Source organism: Lissotriton helveticus, chromosome 6 (genome assembly GCF_964261635.1).
Source record: "Lissotriton helveticus chromosome 6, aLisHel1.1, whole genome shotgun sequence".
Classification (NCBI taxonomy): Eukaryota; Metazoa; Chordata; class Amphibia; order Caudata; family Salamandridae; genus Lissotriton; species Lissotriton helveticus.
The window spans coordinates 211,341,773-211,368,351 of record NC_136067.1 but is presented as its reverse complement, the minus strand read 5'-3'; the positions used below and the strand labels follow the sequence as shown (position 1 = coordinate 211,368,351).

Below are 26,579 nucleotides of genomic sequence, written 5' to 3'. Positions count from 1 at the left end.
TGTGAGTGTTGTTGTCGAGACGAACCTTGAATGCGGATTTCTTGGCGGATCGGATCAGTTGGTGGTGTTTGCGGGTGGCTGCCTTAAGGGTGGCCATATTGTCGGTGGTTGGGTATTTTCTCCATGTTTTCTCCAGGGTGCGGCAGAGCTTCTTGGATTTTTTAAGGTCATCATTGAACCAGGGAGCCTTTTTGCTGGCTGATTTGATCTGGTGCTTTTTCAGGGGTGCTAATTCGTCGGCACTGTGGGTGATCCATTGTGTGAGTTTGATGGCCGCTTGGTTTGGGTCCAATGAGAGGGTGGGAGGGTTTTGGTTGAGTGATGTGAGGAGTTGGTCGGAGGTGATTTTGTTCCAGTTTCTCCGAGGAATAGGTTGTGGGCGGTTGCGGGACAGGGTGGTTTTGTAGCTGAAGTGAACACAGCTGTGGTCCGTCCAATGGAGAGCTGAGGTGCGGTCGAAGGAGATGTGCTTGCTGGAGGTGAAGATAGGGTCGAGCGTGTGTCTGGCTACATGGGTGGGGGTGTCAACAAGTTGTTTGAGTCCGAGATTGGCCAGGTTGTCCAGAAGGGTGGAGGTGTTGCTGTCGTGTTTGTTTTCAAGGTGGTAGTTGAGGTCTCCTAATAGAATGTAGTTCTCGGAGGCAAGGGCATGTGGGCTGACGAAGTCCGTGATGTCATCGCTGAATTGAGTGCGGGTGCCTGGAGGCCTGTAGATGAGGGTGCCTCTAAGTGTGGTCCTAGGGTCGGTGTGGATTTGAAAATGGAGATGTTCAGCTGTTGCAAGATTATCGTCGGAGCTGGTCGTGATTTTGATGGTGTTCTTATGGACGATGGCGATGCCTCCTCCTGTTTGATTGGTGCGGTCTTTTCGGATAATCTTGTAAGCGTCCGGTATGGCTATGGCGATGTCGGGTGCTGATGATGTGTTCATCCATGTTTCTGTAAAGAAGGCAATGTCCGGTGACGCAGTGTCGAGTAGGTCCCAGAGTTCAGTAGCGTGTCTGTGAACCGAGCGGGTGTTAATCAGGATGCACTTCAGGCGGTTAGAGTCGGTGCTGTGTATGGGGGAAGGGGATTTGGTGAGGGTCCTGAAGCAGTTGAACTTGCATGAGAGGCAGGCGAATGGGCCGTGGGTACGTCCTGGGATGGCTTCGCAGCATAGTGGTGTGCGACCGGGGTTGAGGGCGAGGAGAGTTGCTGCACCATAAGTGACTCTAGTGGGTTGCGAGCGGCGGGGGCCAGGGGGACTGGCGCTGGGCGCGGTCCAGGCGCGGACGGGCGTAGACGGGCTTACCTTTGGCGCACCTTCGGCGCGCATGGGGCGCGACCGCTGCGCGTGGACGCTGCGCGCGAATGCATCGGTCATATGTGGATAGTGGGAGGGGAGGGGCGAGGGAGGGTCAGCTGGGAGGCGGGTCGGGCTGTGGAGGGCGGGCTCTGCGGCACAACAACAGGTAAAATGGCCGCGAAATACGAAAGTGGAGATAGGCTGGGGCACAGAGTTAATTTATGTCTGGGACAATCTGTCTTGCAAGTGTGATTCTAATCGACAGAAACTGCAGGCAATATGCCTTTGAGTTACGCTGCACAAATAGCGCTACAGCTGCGAATGCGCGATTAATACCACAGTGCTACAAAACCCTGTAAGCTCTGTAAGTATTCCAGAGCTACAATGGTTACACGCGCTATAGCGTGAGACAATGAAGGAGCCAGCAAATTGAAATCAGCAGTTTAGTTTCGCAGTGCTACAAGTCCTGAAAGCGCTAAAAGTATTTCAGAGCTGCAATGGTTAAGCGCGCTGTAGCGTTAAACAATGAAGGAACAAGCAACTTGAAATCAGCAGTTTACTTTCACAGTGCTACAAGTCCTGAAAGCGCTAAAAGTATTCCAGAGCTGCAATGGTTAAGCGCGCTGTAGCGTTAAACAATGAAGGAACAAGCAACTTGAAATCAGCAGTTTAGTTTCGCAGTGCTACAAGTCCTGAAAGCGCTAAAAGTATTCCAGAGCTGCAATGGTTAAGCGCGCTGTAGCGTGAAACAATGAAGGAACAAGCAACTTGAAATCAGCAGTTTACTTTCACAGTGCTACAAGTCCTGAAAGCGCTAAAAGTATTCCAGAGCTACAATGGTTACACGCGCTATAGCGTGAGACAATGAAGGAGCCAGCAAATTGAAATCAGCAGTTAAGTTTCGAGCTCGAGGCTACGATACCAGGTGATGGCTGTGGGCGAAGGGAGCGACCGCTTCTGAAAGCGTCAGGACAAAACATACATTTTCAAAGCTGGTACCTGCATGAGAATGGTCTTCATTTCCTGAAACCGCTCCTGTTGTTTTGTCTCCCGTAGACTTTTTTCTTTTTGACTAAATTTTTTAAGGGTTCCATGATAGTGGCATATTTTCCTACAAATCTCGAATAATAATCACATAAGCCTATGAAAGATCTCAACTCATATTTTTTATTAGGACAACTTCCTTCCCTCAAAGCCTTAGTAAGATAATTTCTAGGTTTTATTCCCTTGGATAATATCGTATGGCCCAGATATTCCACTGAATCAGTTAAAAGTGTAAATTTGTCCCTTACAACCGTCATACCATGTTCATTCAAAATGTTCAAAACCTTGTTCAAAATGCAATTATGTTCCTCCACTGTGTCTGCAAAAAGGAGTACATCAACCTGAAATGCGTGTACACCAGAAACGTTCTTAAACAGAGAAAACAAATTTTTGATTTACACTTGCAGAGGATGGAAGTCCAAATGGTAATCTCAGGTACTTGAAAGCACCAAATGGAGTAACAAATGTGGTAAGAATGTTTGATTCCTTAAGCAATGGAACCTGGTGGTATGTTGCTCCAAGATTGATATTACTAAAACCGTAGTTCCACTTAATGTGGTTAATAATTCATGAATCCTAGGCAAAGCGTGGCAATCTGTCACTATATTCTTATTCACAGACATTAAATCAGAACACAATCTGATTTGTCCATTATTCTTCCAAGTGATAACTACAGCAATCACCCAATTCAGCTGCATTTCCAGGTTCAATGATCTCCTCTTTGCATAACTGATCGAAATGCTTCCTGAGATCCTCTCTTATACCAAAGGTACCTCACAAACATTATGTGCAACACGCACTGCATTCTTTCTTGAAATAATTTCATGTTCATATCCCTTTACTGTTCCAACCTTGTCTGTGAACACTTGTGGGTATTTGTACAATATATCTTCAATACCAACACACTGACTTACTAGTATGACAGAAGTAGTAGTACCAGGTCTCAAGACAATTCCCAATCTGCCCTGGTCCATCCAACCCATAATAGCCTATTCATTGACTGCAACATTAATTGTAGTATATTTACTTCTTCCAGAAAAACATAACATGTTATCGAAATAACCTAATGTTAAAATTCCATACCTCCATAAGCGCTGGCTCTATCAGACTTCTTCAAAATGCTATGATTCCAGAAGGATTTAAAAGCGTTTTCGGATGCCATAGTCACCAGTGGACCAGAATCAGCCATGATCCTTAAATCAACTTCTCCTATACTTACATTACAGAAAGGATCTTTTTTGCATTCAATTATACAAGATTCTTCAGTTACTCTAGACAACCCATCATTATTCATCTCCAAGTGATTTGCCTGTTCATTCACTTTAAGCGTTAAACTTGTAGTCTCCTGTAATGTTGAGGATACAGTATTAATATTTTGTTCCTCACTATCTGAAAGACAATTAACTCTCACATTATCCATACCCTTATAGACAGACCCTCTGTACCACACTCCATGGCAATAGTCTACCTCAATACCCGCTCGCTGGTGAAGCATCAGCTGGAAATATTTCAGCTGTTGGACGATAACCAAGTCTCCGAGAGAAGGATGTCTACTTTAACGGATGACTCTACCCCTGACATTCTTGCTGCTGTTCCCAACGGCTACTATATCTTACAATCTAATAGGGCAGTCGGAAGAGCAGGAGGGGGAGTTGCAGCCATTATCTGTTCTCAGTATAAGTTTACTATCCTTGAAACTTCCACTCTCCCCAAAACTGACATCCTCACTCTGAAATGTATTTCCCCTAGGACTTCTTTTATTTGTGTCCTTGTTTATAGACCTCCTGACTATATGCCCCTTTTTTCCCCAACAGTTTGGTGATTTTGTTTCTCGGCTAACTATTAATTCCGCCAAAATCCTCATCATTGGCGATTTTAATTACTGGCCGTCAGACCCTCGTGAAAGCAGTCTGAGGAATTGACTGATCTTTTACTTGGTCTGAATTGTAATCAGCACATTACAGTGGCCACTCATAGCAAGGGACATACCCTTGATCAAGTTTGGATGGCCAATCTTGACATTTCCCCTCCTTCAGTGTACTCCTGCCCTTGGTCAGATCACTCTTTTATTTCTTTCTCTTAATTTATCCCACCTTTCCACTCTCCTCTTACTACCAACTTTGTCGCGCGTAACTGGAAGCGAGCTAACCTTGCAGAATTTCATTCCATTTTAGCTTCGACAGCACCCAGGAACTTGGCCTCGATATCTGCCCATGCTGATGTCCTTGAGCTGAGCAGTGGCTGGTACATGCTAGCGACATAGTAGCCCCGTTAAGAACCATTAAAACTAAACGCCCCCACGACACTCAGCGGTGGTTCACTGACCAACTGAAATTGGACAAACTTGCCCTACGCCAAGCTGAGCGCCGTTGGAGGCGCAACTACGACCCTCCATTAAAAACTGCATATGTTGACCTATTAAAACAATACAAAAAATCTATCCTACTGGCCAAAACCTCTTACTTTTCTCAGAAAATCTTGGACTCCGGCTCTAAGGCTAAGGACATCTTCTCAATTGTGGAGGAACTCACTTTGCCAGACCGTGTTACTGTTCAACCCCAACCTACACAAGCCCTTTGTGATTCCCTCAATTCATTCTTCATCGATAAAATCATCACCATTAAAAACAACATCCCTTCTTCTTCTTCTTCTTCCATTCCTTCTTCTTTACCCCCTATGAACCCTTGTCGTTTTGATGTTTTCCCTCCCATTTCCTCAACCGAGTTTATCTCCCTGCTACACACAGTGAGCTCGGGTTCCCCTAACGATTGTTGTCCCCCTCAAATCCTTAAAGCAGCTCTCCTGTCCTGCTCCCCTGATGGAACTTCTTAACAACTCGCTTGCCTCAGGCACAGTCCCGGATTCTTTTAAACAAGCGGTTGTAGTTCCTATACTCAAAAAGCCTGGTACTGATCCTTCTGTCCTGAGTAACTATCGGCCGATCTCCCTTCTCCCCTATCTGGGGAAAATTTTGGAGACCTATGTCACTCGCTGCCTCAGCACATTCATTGAGGGGTCTTCCTTTTTGGATAACCAGCAAGCTGGCTTCAGACCAGCTCATTCGGCCGAAGCTGTTATTGTGGCCGTTATGGATGTGCTGAGGCAGGGCACCGATAAGAACATTGCCCAGGCACTTGTTCTACTAGATCTGTCAGCCGCTTTTGACACGGTCGATCATGCCATCTTGATAGACCGTGTCAACAATGCGGGTATTCAGGGCATGGCTCTAACTTGGATCAGGTCTTTTTTGCACCAGCGTTCCCAGTCAGCTCATCTATCTACTTTTTCTGCCCCTTACTCCTCTCTCTTTTGTGGTGTCCCTCAAGGCTCTGCTCTTTCGCCTCTTTTATTTAATCTCTACATGCAACCTCTTATAGTTTCTCTCCGTCACACCCCGGTAACTATCTTTAACTACGCGGACGATCTACAGCTGATTTTCCCCGTTGATTCCACTCCCTCCTCTTGTGTCAACTTTCAATCCACCATGCTGGCCATCTCTGAGTGGATGCATTTTAGTCAGCTAAAGCTCAATCCCAACAAGACGGAGTTGGTCTTGATAGGAGGGTCAGCTAACCCTTGGAATTCCAGCTTCTGGCCCCCCTCTCTCGGACCCCCACCTTGTCCGGTCAATTCGGTGAAGAGCCTAGGCGTAATTATACACAGTGATTTGTCTAGGAGGCCTCAAATCAATGCTGTCACATCTTCCTGCTTTTTCCATCTACGCAGGATCTGCAAAATTCGTAGGTTCCTTACTACTGAAGCCCTCATACTTGTCATCATGGCTCTTGTCACCTCCCGAATTGACTATGCCAACTCCCTCTATGTTGGGATACCTGCTTACCATCTCCACCGGCTGCAGCTGGTACAAAATCAGGCGGCCAGACTAATTTTCCATCAACCCAAACATCAACACGTCTCGCCCCTGTTGAGGAGATTGCACTGGCTTCCAGTTGCCTCTCGCTGCATGTTTAAACTGGGCTGTACTGTCTTTAAGGCGCTCATCAGTCTTGCCCCTGCTTTCATCACTTCTAGCCTTAAGCGTCACCTTCCCTCAAGAGATCTTCGGTCCACTGCCCACAACCTGCTAACTGTTCCTAGATATAAACGCAAAAAGCATGGAGGCTTGTGTTTTTCTTTTCTAGCCCCCTCACTGTGGAACTCCCTTCCGATTTCACTCCGACTTTGCCCCAACTATACCTGTTTTCGTAAACTTCTTAAAACTCATCTTTTTCAATTAGCTTTTGAGTAATCCTGTTGTTCTGTCCATCTGCAATTGTCTGTGAGCGCCATGAAACCATTTGGTGACCGTGCGCGGTATAAATATTTTTAACATAACAGACCTTCATGAAATGTCCAGTTGTTTTGCATTCATTGCACTTTTTCCCCTGTGCAGTACAACTCAAACTGTTAGCTAAATAATAACTAGATCCATGCCTATAACAGCTGTTACCCTTGGATCCGGTCTTAAAACTCCTTGCCACTGTGACAGTTTTTTTCACTGCACTCACACTTTAAGAAGAGCAGGTAATCCCTGTAAGCAATTTTACTGATTCCACAGATCTTTCTATACCTTTAGCGCTTTTTACAATCTCTACTGGTGTAGGATTTTTACAACACACCAAATACTCTTGTATTTTTTAAAGTTGACAATTCAGTATAATTTGGTCTCTAATGTACTCATCAGGAGCAATATTAAATTGACATGTACTAGCCAAAACTCCGAGTGCTGCCACATACTGGTCTGGTCTAGGTTTTCTCCTACCAATTGTTTTCTGGAATACAAATTAAAACGTTCCAAAATAAAACTTGGCTCAGCTAAAAAATGTAAAGCCAGTCTTCTATGGGCTTCTATAAACACTATTACCCCTCACCATCACCCCCTGGTCCTTGCACTGCTGGTGAATGATCAAAAATATTCTGACCTTAGTGCTCAGACAACTGACTATTAATCCGAATTTTCTGTGTGGAGCAAAGTTATCAGTATCGATTGCCACCAAGTAATTTTCAAACGTGCGAAACCAGAGCTTCCATTTCATATTAAGTTTACCAGGTTTTGTTAAAAAAATCGTGGGGGTTGTTGAACATTTCCACTTCCAGACATTTCATTATTTGCCAAACAATCTTCGCACATTTTCTAAAGTAGACTGTAAAGGAGTAATTTAACAACTAAAAATCAACAAATCAGCTAATAAAGTAAAAAACAAAATTGATTCAAATCTTATTAGAGACAGTAATTTTCCAGCTGTCAGCAACTTCCTCGCTGAACACCGCTTGTTTATAATACTGACAGAGATTAAACAAAGTGCAACATGCGTTGTATGAAGATGCGCATCTAAATGTGATGACGCATAATAGACAGGCACGCTCACAGCCTCTGACTTGCTTGACGCTGCTGTATGCACACCACAAACAGCGTCCAAAGACTTGCCTGACTCCGCTGTCAATGCCACTGATGTCACACTTACGCCACAGAGCGCGCCGCCTCAACAACGAAAAGAGGGATATGCACAAAATTGTTCCGTGTACATCACCACTTCAGCTGATCCAAAGTAGACTCGCTACCAGTAAATAGAGTCAAACACAACGCTTCCGGCAGTGGGCTCGGTGCCGCACAGCTTCTGGACGACATTGTTGCCAAATGTTACACTAAAAGTAAGTATCACACGTAGAACTCCATGCCGTGGTTAAAGAGGTTTTATTTCATATACCAATATAAATAAATTACGAGCCCACCAGTCAGCATCCCTGCGTATTCAAGTCCAGAATCCAAATGCCTTAAGCAGCTGTTGGATATGGATTACATGGCGATGCTAGAATGCGGACGCCATTCCAACCTTCTGCAGCATTCTAATACCCCCCCATAGATACAACAGTGACATCCTGAAATCAATCCTAGCAATCTGACACACATCCTGTATCTGATGAAACTAGAAGATAAATCCGCATGTAATCATACATTCTTCCAAAAGGTGAAACAGGATCATATTTTACCTACCCAGCAATACATGAGAGCTATGAATCTTGTGATAGAAAGTGACTGATATTAGCTTTTATTTGCAGAAATGTGTAAGATACCGATCAGAATTTGCCCCAGCCTCTTTGTGAAATTCATTGTCATAGTAGCTTTTCAAAGATCTGGACAACTGTATCTTGAAAGTTCAAGTTGGAGTCCTTGTAGGACTCCAAATGAGGTAACAGATAACGCCTGTGCAGACGATTACCGTCACTGACCTTTTTATCCACGGGAGTAAATAATTGAAAGGTAAACGAAGGCAAAGAAGAGTTTTTACTGTAGGAAAGAACAAGTAAAGACACTAGTGCTCTATGAAGTAGCAGTAAATCTGATTGCCCAGAGGAAGTCCATCTGGGCTCTTCTGATGAGTGAGGAGATACAGTGCATTAGGTCAGCAGTGCTGAGTGCACAGCTGGATAGAGTGCTGTGTTTAAAAGGTAGGATTACAAATTTCTGGATACTGTACTGCTAATGTATCCAGGAGTAGGTATGCTACTGCCTGGCATACATGCAATCATTGTGCTTCAGTTTGGCACATACACAGCCCTGCAAAAACAAAACAAGCATTGGAAATGCAATAGGTCTCGCATTAGGAAAGTGTGAGCGATTGGTATTGTAAATGACACTTTTTTTATTTATGTGTTGGTTTTGAAAATAGCAAAATTAATAGCTTTGTCAGTTACAATGTCAATAGTTTTAACTTTCGCAAATGTGACACCTATAGCATTTGTAATGCAATGTGTGTTGTATTTACGTGACTTAGATGTATTGATATTACAAATAACAATGGCTTTTAATTTTGTAAATAATTTATTGTAATTTATAATGGAAATAGCTTAAACGTTTGTAAATAAAAAGTTATGTTCAGTGTATTTTATTGTGACGAAAATCCAAGAACATTGCATTTGCACCTACACACACAGAGCCACACACACACACACATACAGATGTGGTGGTGGTGGATGCGGTGGTGGATGCGGTGGTGGATGCGGTGGTGGATGCGGTGGTGGATGCGGTGGTGGATGAGGTGGTGGATGAGGTGGTGGATGAGGTGGTGGATGAGGTGGTGGATGAGGTGGTGGATGAGGTGGTGGATGAGGTGGTGGATGAGGTGGTGGATGAGGTGGTGGATGAGGTGGTGGTGGATGAGGTGGTGGTGGTGGATGTGGTGGATGGAGTGGATGGGGTGGATGGGGTGGTGGTGGATGGGGTGGTGGTGGATGGGGTGGTGGTGGATGGGGTGGTGGTGGATGGGGTGGTGGTGGATGGGGTGGTGGTGGATGGGGTGGTGGTGGATGGGGTGGTGGTGGATGGGGTGGTGGTGGATGGGGTGGTGGTGGATGGGGTGGTGGTGGATGGGGTGGTGGTGGATGGGGTGGTGGTGGTGGATGGGGTGGTGGTGGTGGATGGGGTGGTGGTGGTGGATGGGGTGGTGGTGGTGGATGGGGTGGTGGTGGTGGATGGGGTGGTGGTGGATGGGGTGGTGGTGGATGGGGTGGTGGTGGATGGGGTGGTGGTGGATGGGGTGGTGGTGGGTGCGGTGGTGGTGGGTGCGGTGGTGGTGGGTGCGGTGGTGGTGGGTGCGGTGGATGAGGTGGTGGATGAGGTGGTGGATGAGGTGGTGGATGAGGTGGTGGATGAGGTGGTGGATGAGGTGGTGGATGAGGTGGTGGATGAGGTGGTGGATGAGGTGGTGGATGAGGTGGTGGATGAGGTGGTGGATGAGGTGGTGGTGGTGGATGTGGTGGTGGTGGATGTGGTGGATGGAGTGGATGGGGTGGATGGGGTGGTGGTGGATGGGGTGGTGGTGGATGGGGTAGTGGTGGATGGGGTGGTGGTGGATGTGGGGGGTGGTGGTGGATGGGGTGGTGGTGGATGGGGTGGTGGTGGATGCGGTGGTGGGTGTGGTGGTGGGTGTGGTGGGTGTGGATGCAGTGGCGGTGGATGTCATGGTGGTGCGGTGGTGGTGGGTGCGGTGGTGGATGCGGTGGTGGATGCGGTGGTGGATGAGGTGGTGGATGAGGTGGTGGATGAGGTGGTGGATGAGGTGGTGGATGAGGTGGTGGATGAGGTGGTGGATGAGGTGGTGGATGAGGTGGTGGATGAGGTGGTGGATGAGGTGGTGGATGAGGTGGTGGATGAGGTGGTGGATGAGGTGGTGGATGAGGTGGTGGTGGTGGATGTGGTGGTGGTGGATGTGGTGGATGGAGTGGATGGGGTGGATGGGGTGGTGGTGGATGGGGTGGTGGTGGATGGGGTGGTGGTGGATGGGGTAGTGGTGGATGGGGTGGTGGTGGATGTGGGGGGTGGTGGTGGATGGGGTGGTGGTGGATGGGGTGGTGGTGGATGGGGTGGTGGTGGATGGGGTGGTGGTGGATGCGGTGGTGGGTGTGGTGGTGGGTGTGGTGGGTGTGGATGCAGTGGCGGTGGATGTCATGGTGGATGTCGTGGTGGATGTCGCGGTGGATGTCGCGGTGGATGTCGCGGTGGATGCGGTGGTGGTGGTGGATGCGGTGGAGGTGGATGTGGAGGTGGATGCGGTGGATGTGGTGGATGCAGTGGATGTGGTGGATGCAGTGGGTGTGGTGGGTGTGGTGGGTGTGGTGGGTGTGGTGGGTGTGGATGTGGTGGATGTGGTGGATGTGCTGGTGGTGGATGTGCTGGTGGTGGATGTGGCGGTGGATGTGGTGGTGTTCCCGCCATGCCAACAATCGCTCAAGGGACGAATTATTAGTAAGAAATGTCCGTCTGGGAGGTTAGTTGTCTGTACGTGAACTGGAAAGCTAGAAGAAAAGTGACTCCCGCTGTTGACAGGGTCATAAAAAACACTAATCACTTTTCGCTACAGATCGCACATGGTGTCGGGTACAACACTGGCATGGGTGTATAAAAATCATTACTTTGGGAGGATTGAAAGAGCTCAGCCCAGAGAAGGGAGAGTTCCCAGTCTGTCCGGTGAAATCTGATGAGCTGCAGAGCTATGTAGAGTAGCAAAAAAGGAGTTGCACTGCGCCATGCAGAGCGCATCGCTCCTTAAATGTGAAGTTAAAGCGGCGCAGTTTATAAATAAAGGCCTATGTAAAATATAAACAAAAACTGATTCTTCCGAAGCGGCAAGCATGAGGTGTTGGTCGAAGGCACGAGGAGATTGTACCCACGAGTGGCAAGGAGACAGCTGAAAGAACAAGACGGAGGGCATTGCTGGGGGGGGGGGGGGGGAGAAATGAGACACGGCGGGCAGGGGAGGGGGCGGAGCAGGGAGAGCGGCATGAGGGTGTGAAGCAGCAGGGGCCTTTGAAGTGAAGCTAAGCTTCACTTCAAAGGTGTGGGAGGAGCAGAGCAGAGCGCACGCTGGGGGAAGCTTGTGGGGCGGAGCGGGAAGAGATGCTGGGGTACAGATGGCGATTTGATGATGTGCACGCGCATTTTCGGTCAATGCGCTTGCGCATTGACCTAAAAGCGCACGGCACAGCACCAAATCGCCAAGTTGGGTAAAGTCTGTTTAAGTCCCTATAGTCTCGCTCTGCTCAATGCGCATGCGCATTGAGAGGCGAGACCTAAAAAGGCAGGATACCGTATGCTCACTGGACTCTCCCTTCCCATACATGACAATGCTGGTGATTTCAACTTCCATTTAGAAGCAAATTCAGACATCATGAATAGCTTAGGCTTACACCGATTGATAAAAGGTCCTACACATTCCGTGGGCCACATGCTCAATGGGATCTTTTCAAACACCCCTCATCTCTCGGTCAAGGACATTCTGCTGCTCTACTGATCCGATCCTTCAGCTGTGCTGTTTAAGATTACTATGGTTGGTGGCACCACTATGCCAAGGATCTTACACAATACAAGGACAGCGCATGCTTGGAATAAATTCAACCAGCAGCAATTTCAACGTCTTCTAGCAGTCTCTCAACCGGTTAATTCCGATGATGTGGATAGGAATGTCAGTAACTTCGTTCATTGGTTGGAGGCAATAGCTTCCTTAGTAGCCCCAGAATCTATCATCAAAGTAACGCATGGCTGCCCCTCAGCTCCCCGGTATTCAGAAACATTGAAAAATTATAAATCTGCATAAAACAAGAACATCTCTGGAGATCGGCTTACGATACCAAGGAGAAGGAAAAGTATCAATCTTGTCTTAACAAATAGAAAGCCCTGGTAGTCATCGAAAAGACAAAATATTTCACTCAGAAAATTGAGAGTGCTAATAATTAATCTAAAACACTGTTTAATACAGTCCGGTCTCTTACATCTCCACACGTACCAGACTGTGTGCACAAAGCAACTGTGTAATAAGATTGCTAAACACTTCCTAAGCAAAGTGAAAAACATTTTTAATGAGGTTTATCAACCTAGGACCTTGGAGGAGGGGGCGGCAACTCAAGCGGACTGGAAACCTCTGACTGAACAAGAAGAGCCTGGTTTCTTTAAATTTGCTAACTTTGATGTTATGAAAGTGCTGGACCTTATTGCCAGGGCTAAATCGGGATCACCTTTGGACCTCTGCCCAGTGACAGCCTAAAATGTGGCACAGGACATCGTTACTGATAACCTAACCAAAACTTTTTATTCAGTCCCCAGTTCTGGCAGCTTTCCCAAGTTGTGAAAAGTCGCCTCAATTTTACCCATCCTAAAGAAACGCAATCTCGACTCCAATGATACAAATCATTTCCGGCTAATTTCTGGTCTTCCATTGCCAGCAAAATTTTTAGAAAGTGTCATGACCATTCAACTCTCAGAGTACATGACTGAGCATAGCTGGGTGGATGATGTGCAACACAGCTTTAGAGGGGACTATAGCACAGAATCAGCTTTCATTAAGTCTGTGGAGTAAATCGGAGAAGCACTGGATAATGGAGGCAAGGACACCCATATTCTGTTAACCTGTTGAAAGCCTTTGATACCGTCCACCCTACCATCTTAATGGATTGGTTAACGGCCATAGGAGTGCATGCACCATCTCTCAACATTGAGATCTTTTAGGTTGCAATTTGTAGCCTTAGAACCATTCAAGTCGAACCTTTTTATCTTCGGGGTGGAGTTTCCTCAGGGGTTCTCCATTAGTCTCACACATTTTAATGCCGATCTATAAAGCTAAAAATCTGGGAGTAATCACAGATAACATGCTCTCCTTTTCTAGTCAGGTTAACGCCATAAAGATAAAAGATCTTCGCTTTTATTTATCCAAACTCCCAAAAAATGGTCATATCGGCCTTACTTATGGCCAGGCTAGACTACTGCAAAAATCTATACCTGAATTTACAGCAACAACATCTAGAAAAACTTCAGGTACTGCAAAATACTGGAGCTAGACTTCTCTCGGGTACACCCACATTTTCATCGATGAGAAATGTTATTCAAAAGTTGCAATGGCTGCCACTGAAAAACAGGCTAAATTTAAAGCACTGTGCATCGCCTACAAAACTACATAACCTGGGACCTTCCCACTTCACCCATAAATGTAGGTGGTATACTCCCAATAGGACATTTAGATCTGCCAATTCTAAATCCTTGGTAGTACCCAGGTTTAAAAAAATGAATTGGGGCGGCAGAAGTTTCTACACAGAAACTAATGAATTATCCATACTGCCCCAAACTTGCTGACCTTTAGGAATACCGTGAAAATCTGGTCCTCGGTAATTAGATGACACTACGGTCAATAGGAACCCACTAAGACCAGTTCAGGGAGCTAGCACCAGGGCACCTCAGGGTAACAGTGTGCTCTATAAATCCAGTTAACATTAACATGGCCTAGCCACTATAACACTCTGAGTTCTTCTTTAGGACACCAGAGCAGCCACGCTGCCAAACGGCCTACTAACTATTGAAGCTGCCAGAACAGTAAAAGTCAGGGGAAAGCAACTACAAACAGAGCTTGCAAACCAGTAAAGACAAGAATCTTGCAAAGGAATTGGAAAACTCACATATAGATAATATAGTCAAAACTCCATTGTTAGTTACCTGAATCGATCCTTGCCTGCCTCCGAGCAGCACACTCTTCAATCCGAAGCTTGGGTAGTCCCTCTGCAACAGCTCTGGCCATTCCACCCATTTCTTCAATCTCAATAATTTGCTGGCAAAAAAAACAAATAAATAGTAGTTAATGTTTTGTTAAAATCCAGTAAGTATTGTATACAGATTGTCAGAACCCCTTTCAGGGGGCCACTGAGCATGCAGGGGCAACTGGGCCCAGTTGTGGTGGTTGAGGCCTTTAACTCCTGATCTTCTGGGGCCCGACAAAGTATGGATCCTGAGCAACGGAGCTAAGTACAACTTCTGCGCTTGACTCTCATTGGTAGTTGCGGTAGAGCAGTCAAGGCTACCTCGGGGCGGATGTAGATACAGGTCAGTGAACAGGACTCATAATTTAAAGTGCAAACAGTATAAAAAATAAATCAATGTCCAGTCTGATACTTGCTTTTATATAAAAACAAGTATTTTATTTCTAACTGTACACAGCAATGGTATACATCATTCAGAAGCAATAACACAATTGCCCCTTGAGGTCCGAGTAATTGTCAGGCAAATCCCTGCCCCACCCTCATTCCTGCAAAATGTTCACAGGTTATTCCTCATTCACTGCTGGGTGCATCCAGGGAATGCAAACGATTAGGCCAAACTCTTACGTTTCTTCCTCGGGCTCTTTAGGAATTTAGGCAAGAGTACCTATGTTGCCATAGAACCATTAGCAGCAACTCCCCTGAGGCCCAACTCCAGTCTTACCCGCTCTGGCAGTATGGCAGTATTCAGCAGTTCAGTGAGTGTCCTATCCTTGGGTGTTCACGAGTCCTGGATCCTGTACGGCAAAGTCGAGCCACTCGCGGTTTATGCAGCAGAATCCGGCAGCACAGTCTCTCTCTTCGAGCAGCACTGCTAGTTCGTTCCAGTGATCAGAGCTGCTCCCGCTATGTAAACACAAAGGTAAGTTGATGTTCCCCCTAACAACTGGGTTTGGGAAGAGCTAGTGTGATCCTCTGGCTTCTGACTGAAGCTCCTGAGAGGGTACAACGTCTTCAGCTGTGTTTTGGTGATCCTCAGGAAATCAGTCAGGCACAAATCACAGACGGGGGGGCTCACCCCACTGGTCACAGCAGTATTCCTTCGGCAGTCAGCGCGATGACAAACCAAACACTTGGCCAAAGTGGTACTGGCAGCCCCTCCTTATGCGCTCACCCTCACTACAGCGGTCCTTCCAGGCATACTGGGTCGATGGTTTCCCGCACACCTGGCCCAAAATCAGTTCATGGGTTATATCTCATCTGGCATATGGGGTCACTGCAGTAAGTGGTGTGGGCCTGGTGCTTCCCGGGAAGCATTCCGGCATGGGTCAGAACAAGGCAGCCCTCTCGTGGCATACGGGGGTTGCAGAGCCGAAACTGCACATGGGCAATGGCCAGAGCAGTGCTCAGCCTCACACCTCACTCAGGGAATCTTCATGCAGGGCTCCCCACTGGAACTCGCTCCCTCTAACGATCTCCTCTCCCTCACAAGGAATACTGGTCTTAACAAGCAGGTAGGGAATGGTGCTCCAGGGCAGGTAATCTTGGTGTCCTAGGTGATGTCCATTAACCCAGTGGGGAGACTAGCAGGCATTTTCCTCCAGTCCTGGTCACCAGCAGAAGTCTTGCAAACCCTCCCCTACTCATACAGCCCGTGGCAGATGACAAAGTGTGAGGTTTTAACCTCCCCTTCTTACAACCCTAATTTAGGATCTGAGTCTTTGAAGTTTTATGTTGGTGTTCTGCTTCTTTTATAGTGGATATATTTCCTTTTCTTTCCTCTGAAACGATGTCCGTCACAGCAGGCATGACTCTGAAGCTGATTGACCCACAACAAAATTCATGGCCGTGACCATAGTTCACACCAGGATGTCAGCCACAGTAATATGTGCATTAAAAGGTTAATCACAAGCTCCCAGCCCTACTCTTTAGGATTCCCTTTCAGCCTAATCTCCCTTTCCTGAGATGTGTCTGGGTCCTTCTTTGTGATCACTGAAGCAAAGATCAATATTGTGAAGTGTAAAGGATAAATCCCTTCCTCCCGGGTGTACCACCCAGCACACAGGAATGCAGCATTACACAAATCTGTCTTGGGGGATTCATCTCCTGATCATGTTTTCACCAGGCAGACCTGGGACTGCCAAAATGGAACCCAGGGCCCTCCATTTAATATACCATTACAGGCGCATTGGCACTCACTGTGCATTCAAAGCACACCTACTGCAAACCACTATTACATCCTTGTATTGTACCACTACAGGCACAAACATTCAGCACACATTCAATTTGCGTGCACTGTTCTGTACTTTAGCCTTTCTGCATTATACGAAGGTGTGCTATTTTAAAACACACACACATTGCCAGCACACACTTTTATCATATGCGCTGCACATCGCTTCGCCCTTCATGTATTGTACTTCACGCAAGCACACGTACACTCAGAACATGCTTTCCTTGCACATGCACTGCACAGCACTACATCTCTTATGTACTGTATCACACTAAGGATACATACATTTAGTACATGCACTAACCAGACATACTGTGCAGTACTGCTCTATCCCTGTACTGTACCCATCACAGGTACACATACAACCGGCGCGAAGTCACTACAGCTATGCTGCACAGCACTTTCACATCTACCTGATGTAGACCAACGGTGAGTTAAGCACACAGCTTCAGAACTTTTAAAAGGGGAGTGAGGCTGTATGCTCACTCCAGTGACAGAGTAAAAAAGATATGGTCACTACTGCTGGTCACTACACAGTATACTGCCACCACGTGCTTGAGCTGTTTTTCTCCTGGTGAAGGCAGAACTGTGAGGTAATGCGCTTTGGGCATTCTGGTCACCCCTCTTGGTCCAAGAGACCACAATCCTAGAGACTGGCCTTTGTCATGGCGCACACACATGATTTGTGTTAGCCTATGACACAAAGGCAGCATTAAGGATCTAGACATCAGTACAGTTGGACACTCAGGGCAGGGGAACAGGTCTTTTACCATGCAGAGGACTTTTGCATCCCAACATGGACGCACTGATGTGTAATGCTGCTTCTTAAGGGGACATTCTAAATTATGCAGTCATCTCACAAAAGTAATTTTACATTTATAATTAACAATACCATGAGGATCAGCAATTTACAAATGTGAAATTGCTGTGCTATTATGGACAATTGTTTATGGTATAGGGAATTACTAGAGAAATCTGCATTTCCACAAGTCATTCACCATACCAGCCTGTCTTCCAGGGGTATATTCACTCCTCACAACAAGAGGATACATACCCAGTAAATTCAGATGGTCGAATGTGGAATTATCATATTAGATGTTTTACCATCCAAATAATGAATACTTCGGTACTCCGAATGATGGCGGGCTTGCTGTTCTTTGTGAGAACCTACAGCAAAATATCTATAAATGCAAAAGCAAGTTGTTTGGACATGAAACAATATCACACACATACCATTTCCTAGTAGTATGTCTCGGAGGTAACGCATAATTGAAATATAGTAACACTGTCCTGTTTTAACCTGTGATAATGAAGAAGGCTACAATAATGAAGACATTAGGCCAGAATGTAAATGTCCCGGCACTCGACTCAAGTAGTTTGCAAATTATGGACAACTGTGGTGACACAGTGAGTTCTAATGCTCGCAGGTGACCGGACAGGACAGATTGCATTTGCCACAGGGCTAATGTTGAAGATCTTCCAACTAGCATGTTCGTGATATATAAACTTTTGGAATTGAGATATTTATGTTTACTTACTAGTAACTAAAAGCTGTATTCGTCCTTGGAAAGATAGAGGTGACTAAGCATTCACTTTAGTGAGTGGTTTATATTTCATCATGCTGTGTCTAAAGGTCAGATTTAAAGTTTGGCAAATGGGTTACTCTGTCACAAACATGATGGATATCCTGTCCATAGTATTACGAGTGCCAAGCTCTAAATAAGGCATTCGTTTCTAAGGCCTGCCCACTCATACAGCTAGCACTGACAACTCTTCAAGGGTAGCAAAGTCAAGCACAGTGCTTAAAAGCAGTATACAACTGGAGAAGGTGGCACTGGGTACCGTGGTAAAACTGCATTACCAATTGTCGTATCTCACTACATAGATACAGCTACATTGAGGTACCCATAAGAATACACTAATTCAACATTTCCTCTATTTGGAATAACTCTTTAGAGAATAATAATACATTGAATAAGATAAAAATAAGGGTTAGTGTACAAATCTTGAGCCTAACCCCTTTCCTTAACACTAAACCTAATTCTACATCTTACTATAATAATAAGCATAACACTAAGTAAACCTACTTCATACCCAAAGCCTCATACAAACTATAAACCTAAGACTAACCTTTACACCACACTTAATCAAAGGCTAAGCCCATCTCCCCCTCACCCTAACTCTAAAAATATTTCAAACCCTAACCTTTACCGTAACCCTAAAGCTAAGAACCATCTTTAATGTAATTCTAACCCTTACCCTTTGTACTTACCATGTAGAAATAGTGGTATTCACAATCAGTTCAAGGTAGCATCCACTATAGAAAAGTAATGGTGTAACAGATTACCATTCGTGGGATGGTAAATCATGCATACACAATATACTGCCCAGTAACCAACCAAAGAATCTCAAGAAAGGTTCAGATTGCCATAGAATGGGTATGAATAGGGTATACATAACATGCTAGACATTTAATCATCAGTCATTGATCTTCATAGCAATCAGATTTGTGCTCATACCTAGAATGTAACTATCTATACCACTCTGTGAGTGACCAGCAGCAAGCAATGATTAAATGTATTAAATGGGCAGTGGATTAGTATGATGGAAGATTACAATATTATGATTTATTCAGGAATATGAACTTTCCTTCTGTGAGCCATCAAAAACAGAATATCTACCTTGAGGGCAGCATCATACAGATCGTTCGTGAGGTTTTCCATCATGTAAGAACCTCCCCACGGGTCTGCCACTTTAGGAATGCCCGATTCCTCCTGAATTATGATCTGAGTATTCCTGGCGATACGTGCGCTTTTCACAGTAGGTAACCCTAAGGCTTCATCAAAGGAGTTTGTATGTAAAGACTGGGTGCCTCCAAATACTGCAGCCATGGCTTCAATCACTGTACGCACAATATTGTTGTAGGGATCCTAAAATAAAATACATAGACATGTCATGAAAAGAAGGCCATACACTGTACTTCGCACTGTCTATTATTTAAGCTCCACTGTAAATGGTACACCTATTGCCTCTATTTTATTTCAATTGTGTGATTGATTCCCTTCGAAGGAAGGACTAAAATAATTTATTACAATCATAAACTTGAAATATATTTCAGATAAGAATCAAAAACGATATACTAATAAAGAAATGTGCAATCTGAAGTATCCTGGGTCAAGGGGAGAGATAGATGGCCTGACTGGGAAGGTGGGATGTTGGACCTAATCTTTCAGTGAACCAGAGGTCTCATGGTGGAGGCTGAACAGGTGGTGGAACAGCTAGACAAGCTGCTACAAACTTGTGTACATTTGCCTATGTGCACCAGAGTGTTGTGTTGGGAAGGGCTTACCAGTCCAGATTTAATGATGCATGCTAAATACAGGACAGGGTTGACTGCATGAAACGATGATTGTATTTATTATTAAAGGAATGTGTGAAGTAAGCAAATGGCCTAGAAAAAAGGACTAAATGTTTGAATCGTAACACTGTGTGATTGATCGCCATATTTTAAGAAACTTCATATATTTTGTTCACAACCAACAGTACATAGAAGAAAAAACGTTTAATTCCTCTGGTGAGAATGATGTAACGATGACTGCGTTATGAGCCAGAAGGAGAAAGAAAAAAGTAGCTTTACTTTCCATAGGCTTCTGGCAAGTGGCACTGTTTGCACATTTGTGCAGCAAAGCACAAGACGAGCACAAATGACCCCCTTCTTGTGCCATAAGGATAATTGGTAATAAAGCTAAACAAGGTACTGATACTAGAGTGGGGCTAGACACATGGGCCGGTTGCTCAGGGGAGATACTGAAAACCTAAATTCCTACTGCTAACCCGATGACAGCATAAGGTATGCAGGGAAACTATAAATTGCTTGTCATAATTAAGGCTTAAAAAAAATGACTCAGCTATATAAGTGAGATGATTAAAAATAATTAGGTGGTTTAGATAGGGAACAGACTAAGGCCCTAATTACAAGTGGCTAGTAAATTCTGTCACATGCGTAAAACATTTTTTATGCATGGGTAAGAATGAAGTGATTGGCTGTATTTAACGCATTCTGATAATTATCGGCTGTGTTAAATACCTCAGCTGTCGTAAAAATTTGGGCAGGTTTAACGATATTTAACAGGGAAAATTGTACGGTATTTACCGTAGCATGCCAATTTTGCTGCGTTCAGCACCAAAATCCCCACAAACTTGTGACAGGTGTTATTTATTGCACGTAATAAATAACGTACCCGCGATAAATAACACCTAAGCTGTTAATCAGCGCCAAAATGGTAACAGATATGTGATCAAATATGATCGGAGCATTTCTAACATTTGCCTTGATTTGCATATTATCTTTTGAGATGCTTACAAAAAGTGAAACTCTAGTATCGCAAAACAGCCTATATATATTGTTAGTGCAACAGAAGTTTGCCTTCAACTGAGAGAATTTTTAGTTCTACAGCAGCAATGTATGATACATGCACCTAAATACAAAAATCAATTATATTAGAACAAATCAAAAGAGGGGAGGCAAAAGGAAAACTAGATACACATTTCAAAGAAAAAGATTTTTTTTAAAATCATTACAATTTACAATAACATATATACAACAAAATATCATCATCATAATATAAGCTTTATTTCGACTATTTAAATCATAAAAGCTACAAAGAACATACGTAAAGTTCAAAGTTATACATCATAAAATCTTTCAAAGCCCTGTTAAGGAGGGCCAAAGCACAGTTTCTGGAAGACACCTTGGCTAAGGCTTCTAATAAGTCGCAGACCCTTTTTAAGCTAGTTAATATTCTAGCTAACCCGACCTGTGCAGTACCAGCCATCCCGGCCTCTCGGGAACTGTGTGATTCCCTGGCCTCTGCGTTTGAGGAGAAAATCAAGACAATTTTGAATGCACTCCTGGTTCCCGATCAGTCCGCGTTCACAGTGCCTCGCCCCTCAGAACTCCCCCATCATCTGGCTTCTGAGTGGGATGACTACAGGGAAGAGTCTCCCCAGCTGTCCTGTTTTCCTATCCCCTCCTTGGAGGAATTTTGCGTCCTGGCCAATGGCGTCTCCTCAGGTTCACCACTTGATGCAATGCCACATAAGATCTGGAAGTCATTCCAAGCTGAGCTGTTTCCCCCGCACCATACCATCTGCTGTCAGTCGTTGGCTACAGCGTCAGTCCCAGACAGTTGGAAGTTGGCAATAGTAACACCTTTGCTAAAAAAGGCTTCTCTGGACCCCCTATGCCCGGCCAATTATAGGCCCATCTCGCTTTTATCATTCGCGATAAAAATCATAGAGAAGCTGGTTACAAGAGTATTATCCAACTTCCTGGAAACCAACTCTTGTCTGGATGTAGCCCAATTCGGCTTTAGGCCGGCCCATGGCACTATGACCGCCTTGGTCACCGTGTTGGATGATCTACGAACGCGTGTCGACAGGGGTAAGTCAGCATTTTTGGTGCTGCTCGACATGTCGGCCGCATTCGACACGGTGGACCATACAGTCCTACTGGGCCGCCTTCGGAGTGCGGGAGTAACTGGCCTGGCATTAAGCTGGTTAACATCTTATCTCTGCAATAGACAGCAAGCTGTGGCGTTACCACCATTTCGATCAGCCACACGTCAGGTGAACCAGGGTGTCCCCCAGGGGTCAGCGATCAGTCCGATCCTTTTTAATTTATATCTTCGACCCCTAGTAAGTCTGATAAAGTCATTCGGCATATCAGTCATCAACTACGCCGATGACACTCAACTGATTTTTTCTTTTGAGGGTAAAGAGACAGTGTCGAGGGACACCTTCCACCGTTGCATGTCGGCAACAGCAGAATGGCGGCAAGTTAACTCGCTTCAATTTAACGGGTCAAAAACTGAGGTCCTCCACTGTTCCCTAGATCGACTCCCCCGCCCTTTGCCGGATGATTTCTGGCCAACTTCCACCTTGGGCACAGTGACTGCCACAGAATCGGCTCGCAACTTAGGGGTTCTGTTTGAGCCTAGTTTGCAGCTCGATGCCTCTGTTAACAGGACCGCGGCGACTTGTATGGGCTTGCTTCGAGCCCTTCGAAAAATCTTGCCGTTACTTCCCTAGGGAGCCAGAGCAGAAGTGGTGCGTAGTTCCATTCTCAGTAGGTTAGACTACTGCAACGCACTGCTTCTGGGAGCTCCTAAGACTCTGATTTTTAAGCTACAGAGGATTCAAAATATGGCAGCCAAATTGGCTCTCTCGCCCACGATCTGCATCTTCATCTGCAGCATTAGCTGACCTTCATTGGCTACCTGTCCACCAGCAGATTGCCTTTAAGGCTCTATGCCTTGTCTTTAGGGCCCTGCACGGACTGGGACCAATGCCGCTCCAAAACCTCTTCTCCTGGTATCAAGCTGCCAGACCTTTGAGATCCTCCTCAGCGTTCCTGGTGACAGTTCCCAGGATTAACAGAGTGAGGATGGGCGGCAGTGCCTTCAGCTTCACGGCCGCCACGTTATGGAACACTCTACCTCTGGCGCTGAGGAGCAGACAAGATCTGTTTTCTTTCAAGAGGGACCTTAAGACTCACCTCTTTCAAGAGCAATGTAGTGTATTTCATCTGATGGATTGATATGGTCTCAGCGTCAGGATACCCTTTGGGTGACAGCTGCGCTTAACAAGTATCTATACATTACATACATTTCATAGGATTTTTGAATTAAAACTAATGAAAATATAAAAACTAGTTAAAACAATAATTACAGCATCAAACAGAGAATGTTACAGGTTTACCCTTAGGGTTCTCCCCACACAATCAGGTTATGCAATCAATCTACAATAAAGTACTTGTGCAACAACTAGTGCATGTGAGGGTAGCCTAAGTTTAATCACGAAGACCCAAAAAAAGCTACTTAGACTAGGGGTCAACCCGGCCATTATGGAGGTGCTCTCATCAGTGCCTTCCTTCTGATACTCCCTGTGTGGCTTAGAAACTTGGCTATATCACAAACAAAGGGGGGCCTGGTATCAGACTTCAATATGCGGAGTGCATCCCAGTGGTTTCATGTGCCCAATGGTCGGCAAATCGGTTTGAGACATTTATCCCTGGTCCACACATAAGCAGGGCATGCAAACAACACCTGGGCAACAGACTCCACCGGGGCATTACAACCAGGGCAAGTGCTAGGACTGGGAGAGTTAAGATGCCACTTAGCTGTAACCTCACTCATTGGAAGGGTACCAAGCCTGAATTGAATGTATACCATCCTGTCCTGGGGGATCTGGATTGTGTCTAGGTAGGGTTCCAGAGATCTAACCAGTTTGTGGAACAAATTCCTCGGTGAGTTTATATTTCACTGAAATACTGAAACAGTGGGGAAGGAGCTACAGACCAACAAAAGTCCCAATGAAAATCCCATAATGTAAACAAGCATATATAAATACTGAACGAATCACAAAAAGAAATAAAATATTGAAAATAACGCCAGTATAACATAGCAATCTACAAAAACAACATGAAAAAGACATACAAAGTTAATATTTCGGTTCCCTGTCCAATGACTTTCAGGACCATCATCAGGCATTGTGTGAGCTCTTAATGGGTACTTGTCAGAGCTTTTTTAGTTTATTGGTTACATAGTCATTTGACCATAAATGTGCCCTTGAGTTGTTCATGTAGTGATTAACTTGATATTATTTTTGCCTAATGGCCAATTATCATGTCCTCCAAATAGTAGTTTGTGCAGCTCACTGCTAGGTCACTTTTCCATTTTGTTGCACAGGAGTACATAAGGAAGATGATTTTTGTTTGGCTTGTTGGGCACAGTTTTATTTTGTGAGCCAGAGAGCATGCAAAGAAAACGAATGTAGATTAAGATGTATTCTATTTGTTATGTTTTTGTTTATAGTTTTCTGTTAGACCCGGCATCCTTAGGGTGGGCTTCCGTCATACTTTTTGCCTGCTAACCTCCTTTTTGCTTTATCTTTTTCTTGGCCTTAGGACTCTGAGCACTTTACCACTTGTCCAGTGCTAAAGTGCATGTACTTCGCCTCAAAACATGGTGGCATTGGTGTATACCCACTGGCATATTTAGTTTACTTATAAGTCCATTGTAAAGTGGTATACCACATACCCAAGGCCTGTAACCTAAATGCTGCTAGTGGGCTTGTAGTACTGACTATTCCACACACACAAGTAGCCTTTCAAACCCGTCTCAGGCCTGCCATTGCAGGACCTGTGTGTGCAGTTTACTGCCACTTTGACTTGCCAAGCCGTAAACTCCCCTTTTATTACACATAGGTCACCCCTAAGGTAGGCCGTAGGTCGCCCTGACGGCAGGGTGTTGCAGAAGTAAAAGGCAGGATATGTACTTTTAATTTTACATGTCCTAGAAGTGACAAACCGCTACATTTATTTTTTCACTAATGCGAGGCCTACTCTTGTCGGACTAGCAATGGGAATTTTTTAACACATTTTTAAGCTGTAACTTCTGATTAGAAAGGGGTAACTGCATCAGGTTTCTTATCTTTGGAAAGGTATTGATAAATCCTCTTTAATTGCAAAGTTGGATTATTATTTTAGAAATACCACTTTTCGAAAGTAGACATTTCTCTGTTCTTACTGCTCTGTGTGCTTCACAGCCTGTCTCCAATACAAGTGTGGCGCTTTGTACATTCCCTATTAACAGCCACAAACACAGGAAGGGTGGGTGTGACAGAGAACTCATCTGCATTCTGATAGCTCTTCCTGGGCAGAATGAGAGAGGGGGAGCCGAAAAGGCCTGGGTCCTGTTTCCCAAACAAAGGGCTGATTAACCCCTACTGATAGCCTGGACAGGAAAGAAGGGGGACCTGTGCACTACAAGGGCCTGCTTTGAAGCCACCCCTACTTCAAAGGCACACCTGGGTGTAACTACTGGGCCTCTGGACCTGTGAAGAACTCTGGCAGGAATAAAGACTGCTGTGCTACAAGGATTGCCACTCTGCTTGACTGCTGCTCTGGAAGAACTGTTTTTCTGCTTTGCTGCCCTGCTGCCTGCTGATCTCTGCCCTGCTGAGGACAAGGACGGGGCCCATCTCACTTGCACCCAGAGCGACTCCAAGGGCTTGCTGGATCGCCCCCTGTTCTGAAGTCTCAGAGCCATCAAAGACTTCCTTGAACAGCACCTGGATTCTGCCATCTGCGAGTCCTGTCCTGCCAAGTGGTGCCAATCCAGCCCTGGGCCCTTCAAAGGGGACTTCTGCTGCTCAGAACCATCAAAAGCGACGCAGTGATGACTATGCTCCAATTGGAATCAAAGCATTGCCCTTCGACGCCGACGCATGAGCAGATCGACGTTATCGCTTCGACAGACTGCGTGGCTCGACGGTGAAGGACAGTGTTGCTCGAAGATGATCCAGCGTCTGTATCGTAAAGGGGTTCGTTGACAAACCAGTCATTGCCTGAGCGGATTGGAACCAACGCATCGAGACTTCGACGTCGATGCTTGCTCCATCCAAGGTACTTTCTCAGTAGGACCTGCATGATTTGTGTAGCCGGCCTGCCCCCCATCTCTGTCAGCCTGAACTTTGGATTTACCCCAGTCAAGGGTAACCTCAAGTAACTACTTCTGATGTATTCTTTAAAAATTCATAACTCATGTTCTACTTTTTTGTCATTTTGATCTTTTTTTCTCATACGAATATAATCTATTTTTTTAACCGTGTTGAGTATTTTTGTTGTGTTTTCATTAAGTTACTGTGTGTGTTGCACAAATATTTTACACATTGCCTCTTTGGTGGTTTCTGCTTGCACAGGTTGCATACTCTGACAACCAGGAACCCCAGTTGAACCAGTTTCCATTACCATGTGATCATATATGGGTCTTTCAGCTAGTCACAAAGTAAATCTGAATTTTTATAAATGCAGTTGTTTATTCTTTGGGTTTCCTTGCTATTTTCAGTAGGTTTCGGCTACATATGAAGGCCAAAGTGACTGAAAGGCAATCATTGTTATTGTTATCAAAATGTAAATAATATTTTTTTCCTACTGGT

The 26,579-nt window shown here is 45.2% G+C and overlaps 1 protein-coding gene across 1 annotated transcript in view; it reads right to left on the bottom strand.

Annotated features, from left to right (window-relative positions):
* LOC144762430 (methylmalonyl-CoA mutase, mitochondrial-like) overlaps positions 1–26,579 on the bottom strand; it is a 310,401-nt gene that overhangs the window by 174,639 nt on the left and 109,183 nt on the right. The window contains 2 exon segments of the mRNA XM_078647612.1: positions 14,313–14,424; positions 19,262–19,510. Of these exon segments, the coding sequence (XP_078503738.1) occupies positions 14,313–14,424; positions 19,262–19,510 (361 nt within the window).